General features: G+C 40.6%; 1 protein-coding gene across 1 annotated transcript in view; it reads right to left on the bottom strand.

Moving 5' to 3' along the window:
• Positions 1–2,169: 2,169 nt before the first annotated feature.
• Positions 2,170–16,358, bottom strand: part of ANO2 (anoctamin 2) — a 159,393-nt gene continuing 145,204 nt past the window's right edge. Inside the window, exons 21-25 of the mRNA XM_059471896.1 lie at positions 12,592–12,744; positions 12,433–12,485; positions 10,294–10,475; positions 5,202–5,307; positions 2,170–3,757 (exon numbers count right to left, since the gene is read on the bottom strand). Coding sequence (XP_059327879.1) covers positions 3,476–3,757; positions 5,202–5,307; positions 10,294–10,475; positions 12,433–12,485; positions 12,592–12,744 — 776 coding nt within the window. The 3' untranslated portion in view covers positions 2,170–3,475. The remainder of the gene's footprint in view (positions 3,758–5,201; positions 5,308–10,293; positions 10,476–12,432; positions 12,486–12,591; positions 12,745–16,358) is intronic.

Below are 16,358 nucleotides of genomic sequence, written 5' to 3'. Positions count from 1 at the left end.
TATGGCAAGGGGGAGCTCTGTGGGTGGACTTAAAATTATCCTGCCAATAAAAAAGGGGGAGATAAAGTCTGGCTTTGTCCAAAAAAGATAAGCTGGAACCTGAGAATGCCCAAATACCTGATCAGGGATCTACAATTACAGCAATTGATGGGAAGCAGTGTCGGGAGAATCCAGAGGTTGCCATAGAAATACAACAAAGGGTGCAATCCTCAGGGAGTCCACCTGAGTCAGCTATCAAACCTGCAGGAATCCTCAGTGAATTAAACTGTCAAGTTTAAGGGGGAAACAGCAAGCGTATCAGAGATAAAGATAATTAAGCTGCCTGTCCCATTTGTGATACCAAGGGAGATCCCATCTGGACATCAGCCAGGATTGCTGCCATGCCTCTTTCCCAGCCTTGTTTGGGTGAAATATATAAACCTCAGAAGAACTTGCAGAGCATCAGTGTGCATCTGCTGGCTTCTCTGGTTCCTTGTGCCAGGAAATTAAGAACAACTTTATAATTTTTGGACCACAGCTAGCATTTCAGTTGCTTGTTATGGAAATCCTATGTAACAACAGCCTCATGCACTCAACTTTGGAATAACATTTTTCTGATTGCTTTGGAGTGACTCACAGTTTTTAAAAAGGTATTTCCTGGGTGGAGGGAGAGTGTACAAAATGTACAAAATGGTGCTATTTTAAGGAAACCCTTAATTCTGAACATCCTTCATCGCCGTGCAACCTGTGTGCAATCCCTTTCTAAATCCATTTCTGCACACCCTCCCACATTCCTGGAAAAAGGAGAGGAAGAATTATGACAAACAAGATTGATATTTCTACTGTTTAGAAAGATATTTTCTCCCCATCAGAGGCTTTTCGGAGTGAAGAGATGTCCTGGTTTAGGGCAAATTTCGGAGAAAACCTCCAAAAGGGAGCCCCTCCAAAAAGCAAACCCACGGATTCCTCAGAGAGAAGTGAAAAGAACCTGTTTATTTAACAGGCAAAGCACTCCCCAGCACACAAAATGAACAATACCGGATGACAACACTCTTTCATTGCTCTGAAGAGATGACAAATTCAGAAAGTCTCTCTCAGGAGTGGTCGCTCTGTTCTCAGTCCCTCTGGCGCTGGGGCAGCTGCTGCAGCCACAAGGTGCAAACTCTCAGTGTTTCCAGGTCCCGGTCCGGAGCAGGTTCGACTAGGTCCAAAAAAGGGAAAGGAGAAACAATCCAGGGAAAATGTGGACTGCTTAGCTAAACTAGCTAATGAGAAGAAGGAAAAAGCAAGAGCAAAGCAGAAGCAAAGCAGAAGCAAGGGCGAGAGCAAAGTGAAAAGCCAAGCAAAAAGCAAAAGCAGCACCATGTACTGCCCTGTGTGTGTGTCCCACCAGCCGTGGGGGAACAGGCTGATAACCAAAACTAAAACAAAACATTCACTCTTCAGAGCCAGTCTTGAAGGCACAGAACATGATATCCAGCATAAACAGAACACACAGAACACACATGCATCATAACGTCACCTTAGGACAAGAGAATTGATTGAATTTCAAAAAACTAGGGTTGCAAAAAACAAGCACAGATACTTTCAAAGACCCAACAGTTTCAAATCCCCAGGTCCAACAGTAGAGCATCCTCTTGGTGTAAAAGAGGGAATAGATGCTATTAATATTGACTCTCTTAATACATTTGACCATGGAATCCCCAACAGGGCTTTGTTGGCATTTTGAAAGTAAAATAAGACAACTTGTTTTTGAGGAGATACCGTTCCCTCATTTAAATGTTGATCTTAGAAGGAAGAAATCAAAGGTTATGTCTCAGCCCTGTCACAGGTTTCCATAAGGGAGCCAAAGACTTAAAAAGCAAACAACAAACAAAGAAAAAGTCATTCAATCACCTAAAAAAATTAAAACAAAACAAAACAAGGAGTTTTGACAGGAAAAAAGAGGAAAACCTTTGGAGAGGACTCACTTTTTTTCAACAAAGTTAAACATTTGTGATTTTATTTCAGTTGACATTATCTTTTCAAATTCCATTTCTATGTTGAAGGAATACATAACCCAAAAGTAAATTTTAAAAACAAAGCTCTGAGATTTTTTTTTCATTTCAGCCTGCCTGAAAAAGTTTTCCCATTTTGAGGTGCCTTAATTTGGGCACTGAACGAATACAGAAATTATTTTTGCACCTCTCTTTATGTACCACAAGTTGTCACAGAGAAAAATCTTCTAAGACATTAGTAAAATTTTGTAAAATTTTAGGCTTCAGATATATATAAAATAACATTATTATGTTAAAGAGAAATCCTGATTAGAATAGCTGAAGCGGAAGTATTTCTTTTGGTTTGTATTTTTTCTGGTTTTGAAAGTATTGTTGAGAAGACAAAATGAGAAGAAAACCTTTTGTCCAGACTCTGAATTTCAAGCTGGGTTAGAGACAAAATCAACAGGAAAAGAAACAGATTTTTTAAGTTTAATTTTCATTAATGAAGGGTAAAGTTATTCCTTAAATGCTTGTAGGTGAAAGATTGGTTAGTAAATATGTTTACCTTCCAGTAAAATGCAGTTTTGCAAAATATTTTACTTTACAGTAAATCACAACAGCAGCAAATTTGGTTACTTTACATACAGTGTACATGGAGATGACACATGATTTACAGGGCTTGATTCCATTCTCACTCCTCAGCTTTGCACTGGTGGTTCAGTGGCATGATTCTTCTTGACACTGGCTGAATTCCAAGTTTAAGTGAGAGGAGAATCAAACATGCAAGGTTTGGCTTTCAGCTTTTTGTTCAGGACAATGGGTGCAAAGGAGCTCCCTGGTTCTGGGAGCTTCAGCCATTCTGATGGCCTCCCTGCTCATCAGCACATGCATTCCAGCTACCGCTAAGCAAAGCACAATATATCCATACATGCAAGTGCCCAGTGATTTAAATTCCTTCTGTTCCCACATCTCCCAGAGCCCTGCGTGCCCTCCAGAGGTGGCACCTTCTGGCAGTGTAGGTTAGGAAAGCACAGACTCCTTCAGACTCCATATGTTTGCAAACCCTCTGCAGCCCATGAGACCATGAGGTGTGTGCCCTTCTCCAAGGTCAGTTCTTCTCTAAAGACAGTCCTTCTCCATGGTCAGTCCTCCTCCACAGTCAGTCCAACCTGCCCAAGGATAGAGATGAGAGCAGGAGTGACCCATCGGGCATCTGCAGGAGGAGGGATGGTTGCCAGGAGAATTCCTGCCAAGAGAATTCCCGCATGCCTTCCCAACTCGCATGCATTATCAGCTACAGCCCCACTATATCCCTTATCTCACAGTGATGAAATCTGGAAATGCTGCAGCCCAGAGGGCATTTAAATTGTAACAGAGCCACTCACACTTGGAGATTCTAAGGAAGATAAAGAGCCTCCTTTTGCTCCCTGTCCCTTCTCTCCTTCCCTCATTCTAGGCTCAGTTATCAAACCATGTAGTAAGCAGAGGAAAGCACAGGCTGTTCCCTCCCTCAGGAGTCACACCACGGTGTGCTGTGAGCTGAAGGAGGTGAAGCTGCCCTTGGGGCTGCGGTGACACTGGGAGAAGCTGGCAGCTCTGGTCCTTCTGCTTTTGGTCCCGCTCCTGCATTTCTGCTTGTCGTGTGCAATAAAGCTTTCCATCAGCTTCAGCTTTTCGTGCTCTTCCTTCAGGAAGAAGTCAACAAGCACAGTCTTCTCCTTTTTGATCTGTTCACTGATGTCCTTGGGGATGTCAGGGATCATCCAGTCAACCAGAACACTGAGGAACATCACCAGGTTCTGCAAGCACAGCAGCAGATGTGAAGCAAGCATGAAAACTCAAAAATACTCGCACTGGAGCAAAACCAAACCTTTGTTATAGCTATGAGACAGATGTCAAACACATTTTGCTGGTGGTGTGTGGTATTAAGCAGTTGATTAAGGCTTTACTTCAAGGAGCAGCTCAGGTTTGTGCACAGCTACCCCTCAGTGTAGAGGCTGAATTAAACACGTGCTTCAGTTAGGTTTGAAATAGGAAAGGACATGGAATCATCAAATAATCTATGACCTTAGTAGCTAAACCAACATTATTCTTTACAGGCATCCAAAGGTGCTCAGTTCTCAACATGCAATTCCTTGGTACTGAGTTCAGAATCCATTAACATAAGGACATCCTCCAATACCATCAAAAATCCTGAAACACAAGGCAAAGATACCTGTGTGTTTCCAGTGTGGCCTGAGCACACAGCAGACAACTTCCATGGCCATTCTGTCCTCAAATCCTTCTGTCTGCTGACAAACAGGATTGTTTTTTACACTGCCACACTGGGCAAGCCAAAATCCCAAACCTCAGGTGTCAAGGTGATTACAGGTGCTGCTTATAACATCAAGCAGGAAGCAGACTGGGCAAAAAGTTTTGCTTGCTTGTGAAATCTTATGGGTAAGAAATGCTTTGAGGGTTTGTATTGTCATAGTGCTTTGAGAGGTGAGTTGTGTAATGCCTGGAAACGTGTGGGAGCAGTTGGCTGACAGGGCTGCTAGCACGAACTCTCCATCCCCATCCAAGACAATGGAGCCAATTAAGCAGGGAATGTTCTCTGGCAGAGCAGGCAGAGGGTTTGAAGCCCAGCAGAAGCAGTTGCTTTCAAGTGCTTTGCAGCCAGTGGTGGAAAATTACTGAAGGCACGGTAAAGAAGCAGAAGAGGGCAATACAAACCAGGCAAGATTCATAGAAACTTGGGAACGCTTGGCAGGTGGGGGAAAAAAAAAGACAGATTTGAAAAAGAGGGATGGGCCCAATTTGGTTTTGGAAGGATCCCAGATCATTGAAGAGGGCAAAAGGAAGCCAATGGAAAGGCAAGCCATGATGGCAAATCCCTTGCTAATGAAATCCTCACACTGGGGACAATTTACTCTGCTCCATTCAAGAGAGTAGAAAAACTTTTCAATGATTTATTACTTCTGTTTATTTTTTGTTTTGGGTAAAAAACAACCGTTAACAAGCTTACACAGCATTTATGTGCTTTCTACAAGTGGTGCCTCTCAGAGTATGAAAGTTGACAAAGTCCACTTAAACATTCAAAAGCCTGGGGTAGTTTGGGGATCACTGCTAACACCAATGGCTAAGGAAGCTGTGGATCTCGCTTTCCATGTCTATTAGACATGGACTGTTTTGGAACATGCATTTGGATCCATCTATGATGATATTTCTGTGTCTGAAAGTGAAGCCACTCAGCAGACTTACCTGAAATAGAATCACAAAAGCCAAGCGAGCGGACAAGACTGCCCAGTACTGCTTAGAAAACTCGTACTGGTGTGGGGACCAAGGTGGTTCTCTGTAGTCTTTGAACCTGGAGATGGAAACAGCTCAGTTATCACAGTTACCGCAATTTCCTCCAGCACCAATTGCTGTGATTAGTGCATTTTCCGATCACAAAACTCAAAGAATCAAATCCTCCAGATGTTCTTACTTCAACCCCTATTATGAAATACAACTTTAGAATTAGAGCTGGACTACCTCCACTACATTTAACACACTCAGTCTGGTTTTCACAGTTGTAACAAAGTCAGAACATTCTTTTAACTTTTGAAATGTCCAGATTTTAGGAAATTGACAGAAGTCCCCTTTATTTTATAATGTAAATTGACATCAATGTAGACGTAATAAAATGCTGAAATGAAAGCAGAGAGATAGTCCAAGGCATTTTCAGACTGAAGGAGACAAACCTGCATTCATTTCACCTGAAACTTGATTAATTTAGGGAATAATTCAACCCACATAAAATGTGACTCATGCTTTGGTGATTCCTGTCTTTGCATTAACGAAAGGGGGAGCCATGGGGAAGGCACTTTCTAAATTAATTGTCTGGCCTTGGACAGGATAAAACAGAGCCTTAGTGGTTTGGTGTAAAGACTGTTGCTTTTAGTATTATCATCAATCATTAGGAAGTAAACAACAGGCTAATAAAAATCACAGATGCTCCTAAATTGGAAAGTTTTGCAAATAGCAGGAAACACAGAAAGCAGTGGAGACAGGAAACACAATGAGAATAATATGGGGAAACAGAAAATAATTAAAAATAAAACACTTGAAGGATTTTGAAGTGATAGTGTTTGAAAGTGGAAATAGCCTGGAGCTTGCAGAGTCTAGCAAGTTAGCACAAGTTTGAAATATGGCAGCACGACAGTGCATGACTTGTGGGTGTATCAAGAAAAGTCACAATGGTGCTGGGGCGGGGAATTAGCCTTCCTCTGAACAGCCCAGGTAAATCCACACCTGGATTACTGCATTCAGCCATTCAGCTGTGCCCTTAGGACTGAAAGGGATAATTTAGTGCTGTTTCCAGTGTTTGACTAGGAGTAATGGGATGAAATTAAGAAAGGGAAAATCTGTTTTGAATACCACAAAACCCATCCTGACAGTAAGATTCATTAGACTGTGTAAAAGCCTCCATTGGGGAATAATGGAGAGGGTTCATATATAAAATCTGTCAGCTTCAGTTTGCAGGTGCGCTTGCCAAAATTACCTTCAGGTTCTACCCACATGGTTTTGCATGTTAAGCTACACATTTGCAGTCCATGCATTCCCTACATCCTGCTGTTCCCCACCCCCAAGAAACCGAGTCTGGAATGCTGGATGTCATTCTGTGCTGCAGCTTCTGGAGACAAAGGACATGAGGTACAGCCCATGGGAAGAAGAATACCACTTTAAGTTGGGGGCTGTGTTAATTTAGGGAAGAACTCCCTGGTCTGTGTTAGCCCCTGGATGGTTTTGCTCAGCAGTGCATGCACAAGTCCTGTCTTAGGATTCCTGTGCTGTTCCTGCATTGCCAGATCTCCCCCCCCCCCCCAGTACTTTTCTGGACATTGTGGACTCCCACATGTTGCTCAAATCTGTATGAGTGCTGCATCAAGGGCTAAAGTCAGTTCCCTTGAACTTAATCTGCTTGAACATCAAAGCCAAGGAAAGCCACTGAGATTCTTGTGGACTTTGCTGACCACTATAAATCAATCCCAGTCTTGAAATGGAGCCCAGGTTCACCTGGAAGGGTCACCAACTGTGATGGGTTTTCCATTTAATGCATTCTGAGCTTCACAAACTATGTAAGTATTGCAGGACATCAGATCCCTTGGAAATTTCACCTGGCTCAGCTGGGAATCACACTGCTTGTGATGCCTGAACCTACACTCAACAAGACACTAGCAAATTATTTATCATGAAGGAAAATGTTGCCAGAGCTATAGATGAGGTAGCTGGGCCTCCTCCCCACCTCCTTTTTTAATTATTCTCTGGCACATGGGACTCCAAAGGGCCTTTTCTAACCCCTAGATTCTACAGGTAGTTTATTTTTTACAAAGACCATCTTTTTAGCTCAAGAAGCATTTTGACAATATCCTCCGATTTTTGTGTCATTTTTGGGGTCCTCTGTATAGGGTCAGGATTTGATGATCTTTGTGGGTCCCTTCCAACTCAGGATATTCTGTGATTCTCCGATTCCCTCACCTCTTCAATACTTCACTCTTAAAATATTTGATTCAGCAGATATGGTAGGAACAGCAACCAAGCAGTGCTGCAAAGACAACTGTGTTTCCAAAATAGCAAGCAACTGTAATTCCACAGAAAAAGGACAAGAATATGAAGTGGTCAACGTGATTGAAGAATACAGCACAGAAAAGTTATCAGGAAGAATAGAAAAATGTGCACTGAAAGTAGAGAATTGTAGGAGAGGGGAAGCTGGGTGGAAGGAATTGAAGATAGAGCTAAGACAATATTAATGTATTTCAGAAGTTTATTGTGTGGGGGGAAAAAAAGACTGGTAAAAAAAAAATCTAACTATGTATATAGGTGGAATTTCAAATCAGTCCAAATAAGCTAATCTGTTTAATTTCCTTCTTCAGCTGGCCTTTAGAAGAAATTGGAGAAAACGTCCATAATCACAGAATCTGCAGTGCAGGAGTAAAAAAATATTAGTCTGGGAAAAAAGGTAGCATCCACCACTGATCATTAGGAACATGAGATGAATCCCATGACATTAAGAAAATAAATTTAAAGACACTTTAAAAAGTTGCTGAATGTTGGAGTAGACCCATGTTAAAGGAAAAGTGCCTTGAATGACTGCTGCTTCCTTTTTTCAGTGTGACCAGTATGTTTGTATGTACTCCATCATCATACAAGGCTACAAGGATTAAAAGGGAAAAACCAACAAAAATAACCCATATCTTAGCAAGATTTGCTACTATTTTGCCTTCAGCCAGACATATTTTTCCCTGAAAGAAAAAAAGTAAAATTACAACTAATATTGTGCATGAGAACAGCTTTACAGCAACCTTTTTTTGGAAGCGGTGCCAAAGACTTCACAGCACTAAAAAAAATGCTGCTCTAAATATTTGAAGAATGTATTCTGTATGTTCAGTGGCAGAGTTGTTTCTGGCTTGTTATGGTTATTTTTAAGATACCTAATCTCTGGCAATGCCCATAAGGAGAAAAATGCAGCCTCATTACAACTACATTTATTTCCAGAGGTCACAGAAATCTAAGAATAAGAGAGGTCAGCTTGTTCCCAATGCATTTGCCAGAAACAGAAACACAGATTTTATTTCCAGCTTGAGGGGCAGTGTTTGGTTGCCTGTCTCTTGGGACGCAAGTTAGAGATACCATACTTTATCACAGTGATAGCTCTGTCCACAGCTGAGATTTTGGTAAGATTCAAATGAGGCAGATGATAATGAGAAACAGTGTTTGTGGATGCTGACATATTTTCTGGAATGTCTCCTGATAAGAGAAATGTTCCCATAGTTCTGTCTTACTCATACTAACACATTAATATTTTTCTTCTTCTCAGTCTCTCAGATGGTGTCATCAGGCAGGGACCACTTTTGAACACAGTGTAGATGATTCCCTTTTCCCTGTATTTGGGCTCTGTTGAGTATTTGGCTGTGTATGACCATACTAATGTGTGGAGTGCTTTTCACCCTGTTGTTAATGTACATATTTCCAAACACACCAGCACTTACACATCTATAAACAGAGGCCAGTGGCTGGAACAAGGTAAAAGCAGCATAATGAAAGTAGCAAAATCACAGTGAAGTGGATCAAGATGCTTGTTGAAAGAAAACACATGCGAATTTAGGGATGAAAAATTAAAAAGTGCTAGAGTGGAAAAGCATTTCACAGACTTACAGATCTGAAAGTCTGGAGATGCTGCATACTCTAACAGGGAACACTTTGCTAACAAGTCCCAGCTGCAGAAATGGGGAATTGCAGAGCTCACTAGCTTGTAAGTTGCTTAAAAATTAGGAGTGCATTCATCTGTCCTCTGCTGCAGTCAAGGTGAGAAGGTAGCTTCCCCACAAAGGCAATGCCAACAGCACTGCCAGAGTGACAGGGACAGATTTCTTTCCCTGTTTACCCTGCTTCCAGTGAAGAAACTGTGATGTGTCATTTTGTGGGTTATAGTTGGGTAAGATATATACCCCACTTAAAATCACTGTGAAATATATTGCACATCAAAGCAAGGGATGGAAAACCACTCTACATTAAGGCTATCCTTAAATAAATGGAAGAGGAACTTTTATAATTATTTTGTGCCATTGCAGAGACCAAGCACAGGGTGATTTCAAGGGACTCAAGAAGGAAGGGGAGACAGGCTGTTGGGCTGTAATGCCTTAAGCCAGCTCTTTGAATTTCTGTATATTATTACAAAAATACCAAGTTACTTTGAAAGCTGGAGCCACATTAGTGACTTCTCATACAAACTGGAACTACTCTATATGTATCTAGTATTTGGGACATATTTTAAATGAAGTTGAGCCTGTTTTCCCCAGTCAGAAAAGATGTATCTGAAATAGAAGACAGGTACATGGTGACTGGTGCAGGTTCTAAAGATAAGTATAATATATTGAAAACTCCTATCTCAGCAAGTAAGGACTGAATTTAATAAAGACAGAGAAAGCCTGTCATAAAATAAATAAAATCATGATATAAAATAGAATCTGGTTCTAATTACTGGGTGTCCATTTAAAAAAATCATTATTTTTAATGTATAAAGCTGTATCTGTCAGTAAAGAAAGTGTTAGTTTGCTTTTTTCTGTGGATCAAGTCTGTCTAAATTGTATATTTTGCCTTTTAATGCCCTGAAAAAAACCCTTTTAAAGACCTTGTAACACAGTGAAAATTCTCTAAAAGCAGCACTTCCAGAACCACATTTTCAAAGGGACATGAATATTGCTAAATATGTGGCCATATAAGTGAATTTTATCAATTCCCACTTTGAAAAACAACATAAGAGCCAAGGAAATTCCCTCAACTATGCAAACTGCCCTTACAAGCACTTTACCTGCACAATGAAACCTCCTGTGCAAACAAGGAGTTTTCTGGCTGTGTCCCAGCCTTGAGCTGGCTGACATTGAAGTATGAGAGGGTATGATTGATGAAGCCATGCATGGTTCCATTCTGGCTGTATGCATATTGATACATAAGGCGTGGGATGAAATCAGAGGTGACAGCAATGACAAAAGCCTGAGAGATGGAAAAACAAACAAACAAACAAAAACAAACAAGCAAACAACAGTATCATGAATCTGTGTCTCCAGGTTAAGTAATTCAGGGGAAAATTTTCATGTTCAGGTAAATTTAGAGTGATGGTGATGGGAGTTATACGGTCAGAACTGGTACAGAATGAAGGGAGAGTTATATTATGAGAATTGGTACTGAATATTTGCACAGTAATCTGCTCTGTCTCTCCAAGGGAAGGCTCAGCTAAGGAAGAGGCAAAAGCAATTAATGGACTGTACATTGCTCCAATTCTTTTCATCTCTGGAGCCATTAGGAGGTTTATCACTAGTTTAAAAAAAAACCTACAACAAGACCTAATAGCCAATTTTGGCTATATTTTGGCATAGTTACACTAAACCTGTTGAGTGTAAATGTCCATTTACCCCTCAGCATGAGGATTCACACATCTCACACAGGTGGATCTCATGCCCACATTAAATCTTGTGAGACTGGTATCCCATAAATCTGGTGCAATTGTGAGGGCAATCAGTCACAGAAATCTCTACATCATATCAATAAGAATCCCTTTGATTTCTGATCTGGACTCTCTCCTGTTGGAGTAGGTCCAGAGAAGGCCATTAATATGGCCAGAGGGCTGAAGCCCCTGTGCTATGGAGACAGGCGAAAAGAACTGGGATTGTTCAGCCTGGAAAAGAAGAGAATTTAGGAGGAGACTTAGGAGCACCTTCCAATGCCTGAAGAGACTCTAAGAAACACTTTGACAGTGGTCTGGAGTAACAGAACAAGGGGTAATGGCTTCACACTGACAGAGAGCAGGTTTAGATTGGATATCGGGAAGAAATTCTTCCCAGTGAGGGTGGTGAGGCCCTGGCACAGGGTGCCCAGAGCAGTTGTGGCTGCCCCATCCCTGGAAGTGTCCAAGGCCAGGCTGGATGGGGCTCTGAGCAACCTGGGATAGTGGAAGGTGTCCCTGCACATGGCACGGGCCTTGGAATGAGTTGATCTTTAATGTCCCATCCAACCCCAACCATTCTACAATCCTATGATGATTTAAAACTATATTTTGCCACATAATAATTTCCTGTTTCAATGTTATCCAGATGGAGAAACAGAATTGGGAATTCAGTATTTCTCTTTCAAACAGGTATGCACATATTTACATTTCTTTCAAGAAAAGGCATCTAATCATACTTTACTGGAATCCCCAGGAAATAAACATTTCCAGAGTTTGATCAACACAGGAAATAATCAAGGATCATAAATGTGCAAAGTGTGTTCAGAGAAAAACAAGAGGTGGCAGAGTTTTTCTCCTCCAGCACAGCTCAGTGCTGGGCAGCTGAAGTCCATGCCTGACAGTGAGATTATGGGGATGTGCAGGGTTCCACCTTAATTCCTGGAAACTGGAGAGCAATGAGTGAACAATGTGAACTCCATCCAAGTGAAACAACACTACCCTCTGGATGCATTAGAGTGCTGTGCTGTTGTGCTGGGAGCTATTTTATTAAAGAAATTGCATAACACCTCTCCACAAGTTCTCCCTCCAGTAGTGAAAATCACCTCCCTTTCTAAAGAGCTTTGATATCTTTAATATCTCTTGTATTATTCCATGCCCTTAAAGATATTTTCCAACATAAATGATTCTATAGGATTATGATCCCTAGGCTAAAAACCCACTAGAAACTATTAGGATTAAAGTCCTAGGGCATGAGATTTTTTATCTTAAAGCATATAGAGGAAAATTTTATTTAGGGAATACATATAGCACAATAAACATAATATATCTGTATTCTTTTGTATTGGAGCAATTGAGAAAATTAGATGCCACTTTTAAATTATGTTGAAGGGACAATAAAATATGAACAATTATAAACAATAAATTATGAAGAATTTTAAATTACATTGAAGGAACAGTAGAAGCTCCCAAGATCATGGTTAGAAACTGGTGTAACCAAACACTTACATTAATAATCACTGAAAGCTTTCCAATACCACTCAAGATGTTATACCAAATACCTGTAAGTGAAAGAAAAAACTTATTAATGGGTTCATTATAAATTTTCTTCTTTGTTTAATTGTATTTTTGGTCTTATTTTCACTGCAATACTCTTTCATTACTCACCTATATCTTTTTCTCTCACTGTGTCTGGCCTCCTCAGCTCAGTAACAAATTTTTTTGCATCAAGACGAACCTCGATGATGTTGTTCAGTAGGGCAAAGACAGGGGCCAGAGGGAAGGAGGCAACAAAGAGTGTGACAAAACCAAACTGGATAACTGAGGAAAAAAGAAAGCCAATGTTTTTTGATAGCTTCTGAAGGGAGCAGCAAATTGTTCATGAGCTTTGTGCATTACCAACCCCATAAAATTCCACTTCCCAGTTTGGTCCCAGGAATAAATATCCCAGAGTAGGGCTATGAAGACACAAAAGTTTGTCACTGTGCTTTCTGAATGTTTCCAATAAAGCTTCAAGCTGCTAGCACAAGCACAAACCAAAGGAAACAACAAATTTAATAAAGGACAAAGGGTTCAGTGTCTATTTCTCTGCATTTATACATAATTAACTGATTAGTCCATGCTGTTTCTTTCCTGTCCTTTTGCCTGTAAGGAAAATGATACACAATCAAGCAAAAGGAGAAAATCTACAAGGTGCCACTATTTCTCCTCAGCTTCTTTTGAAAAAGTTGGTAGCATCTTGTGAAAAGCAAGAACAGAAATGTCTCTGTGGAGGCAGAAGCCAGTGGTGTTGTGCAGCAATTTCATCTCTCCTTCTGCAACTGATATTCTCCAAGTTCAGAAATACTCCTCTTTAAAGGAAAACAAAGGTGAATTTTATATAAATATATATTAAATATATATATTAAAATATATATATTAAAATAATAAATCTTGCTGTGATCTACATCTCCCAGTTAAAAAAAATATTAGCATAGAATAAGTATTGGTGTGTTTCAATGCTCTATTTACTGTGGCTTCTTTTTTGGCAAATCCTTGTATAAGTTCTCTCTCCACTAAGGGAGGAATTGCATTTTTCTGAGAAAATAGCACAATATTCTTTGCACATAACAGAATATTATACTTTAAAATATTTTCCTTCAGCATTGTTGTCACAACCTACAACTAACTCTTGAAACAGTTTCCCCCAGGACCTTCTCTCACATACACCTTTTTTTTGTGTACAAGTCCTCAGATATTTCCCCTTTCTAATCTCAGGAACAATATATTTGCACATGAAAGTAAAATCTCTGTATATCAATTATATGGCCATTAGAGTTTCATTCTTACTGTTTTGTTCTGAATTTAAGTGTATACACTAAGATGGAGCTATTTCAAAGCATAGAAACATCCTACCCTTGAAATCATACTTTCCTGACAATTTTATGTTCAGAGTCAGGAAAAGAAATTAAAAAGGAAATAAAACCAGATGTTAAAGTAATGTCCCCAAAAACTGTGAAATGCTTAGAAAAATGCATAGCCCCAAAATATGCCTTATTTGGTTCTAAGTGAATTTAGCAGGAATACAGCTGGGAGGATTCTGTAAAAAATAAAATAAGAAGAAAAAAAAAGAAGTGTTTGCAATGCTTTAAGAATAAACCACACGCAGTTGCTTTGATGTTGTTTGTAGCCCCTTCATTCATTGTCTGGCAAAAGGCAGTTTAATTTTTTTTCAAGTTCATGAAAAAATGCTCAAGGTATGCAAAGGACTTTTGGATAATTGTGTAAATGTGTCTTCATAGAAAACTCTGTGCCAGAAGTGTTTGTGTAGCCATCTTGAAATCTCTTCAACCTTCTCAACTCCTTCTTATGCAAGTTCAAATTATGCAAAAAGAAGGCAGGAAAAGCAATTCCAAAGCCAAACCCACAATTTGGATGGGGGTGTGTAACAAACCAGCAAACAATTATTAAATGGAGGATCTTTGAACAGCCTAAGCAATTCACAGGTATTTGCAGAGCATGGTCAGTGTTTCTAGAAACCTGAATAAATTAAAAAGAGAAGAATCTCTGTCCAGATCCCAGAAGGAATCTCATCTCAGCATCCTGGAGTTCTGTGGATGTCCGTTGGGTCACACTGGAAATATTTACAATACTTTTAGGACACTCACACTCTTCCATCAAGGACGGTTGACACCAAGGTGTTCTTTTTTATGCCTGAAAAACTCGATAGTAACCCTTAAATACCCTTTTTATGTTCACATTTCTGACACAAGTTCTCCATACAAAGGTCTTTACATGTCCACGTACAGGGAAAAAGGCTAAAGAGACTTGTGCCAGGAGCTGGACTTCTGGCCATCCATCCTGTTTCATCATTTTCCTACCCCCTGGTAGGGCAGCCTGGAGACATGAGATGAACATTGCCCAGGTTCATAGCACGAGCTAGAAAATAAAACAATTGAAGGCTGGGTATAGTGGAAAGTCAGAGACATGGGAAACATCTTCTCCTGGGGCATCCAAGCAGGACCCTGGATGTGCTGTCACTTGTAAGATCCGTGTTTCTCGGGCTGTTGTTTGAGTCCACTCTGGCTAGCTATGGACCCTGGCCCCCACAGTCTTACATGGACGAAAGCAAAAGAACAGAAAGGCTCTTCTCATGTCGGAACAGGTGTCCTGGTTATTAGCTGGGGAAGGGAAGCCTCAGACTCTGGCAATCCCCCAGGCAGAAAAGAGGGGGTTCCCTTCTTGCAGAGGCCTTTTATACCCAAGGGAATGGGGGCGGGGGAAGAGGACTGTAGCCAGTGGGACACCATTGAGGAGGGGCGAGGAGAGGGGTAACCACCAGGGGATATAGGGCAGAGGGGTGAATTATTGAGAGACCATGTGATGGGAGAAGGGAAATAACAATCCACACGACATAACATACTCAGTGCAAATTTCAAATCACCCAGTGCAAAACAACTACTAAATAAACTCTTTAGTGCAATACAACAGTCACTGAGACAGAGCCTTCATCCTTCAGATGAGGGAAAAAGCCCAAAGCACATGCTGGTGGTGCCTTTACTGAGTTGAGCAGGAAAGAGGCCAAGGGCTCAGAGCCAGCCGTTGCGTTTCACAACACCTGATGCCACATGTGCAGCACCTCATCCAGCCCTGGGCCCAAGACAAAAATTCTGAAGGACAAACAGCATCCAAAGAATTGTCTCAGGTCACTTCTCAGGAGTCCACTCTTCACAGAAGCTGTGCAGGGTCTGAGCAGTACCCCAGCCCAACAGCAACACACCCTGTTCCTCTAAGTCTGGGCTCTAAGTTATGATTAAGAGCGCAAATCAAAGCTTTTAAATTATGGATCTGGAAGGTGGTGGCCACTGCTCTTGTGTAAGGGATACAGAATCATTCCCCAGCACAAAACCTTTTATGGTGTGGATCACTATTTCTACAAGATTTGCATGCTCAATAGTGTGAGTAACCCAAGTATCTTTTACCTCAAAGCCTCACCTAAGACAGGGTATTTATTTACAATTTTGTTGCTTTTTTTTCCTCTCTTCTTCATCAAAAATATCTGTCATAGCATCACATGTTACTGGAAATAAACAGTGGAAAAATCACTTCTGTGCTAGGCAGCTTTCCAAATCCTAGAAAGAAAATTTTCAATATACAGCCAGGCCTTGCTGAAAAACTAAGGAAAAGGGGTAGTTTATAACTCTTCTGTAATAAATGTATGCAACAAGCCTACACAGAACCACCAATGGTATTTTCAAAACCATCATTATAAAGATTATACAAAAATGCAGGTTTCTCTTTAGCAATTATTTTTCTTTTTCTGCCTCACACATTGCCTTTTTGATGGCTTTCCCTGCTTTAGGGGAAATTCTTCCAAACCTCTCAGATTAATCCTTATAGTAGTCAGTAGCTACAGACATTGAATCCAATCATTTTCTCCTTGTGCCATTGTTTTT

Source organism: Ammospiza nelsoni, chromosome 5 (assembly GCF_027579445.1).
Source record: "Ammospiza nelsoni isolate bAmmNel1 chromosome 5, bAmmNel1.pri, whole genome shotgun sequence".
Lineage (NCBI taxonomy): Eukaryota > Metazoa > Chordata > Aves > Passeriformes > Passerellidae > Ammospiza > Ammospiza nelsoni.
The sequence above is the reverse complement of the archived record's forward strand: the minus strand, read 5'-3'. Positions and strand labels throughout refer to the sequence as shown.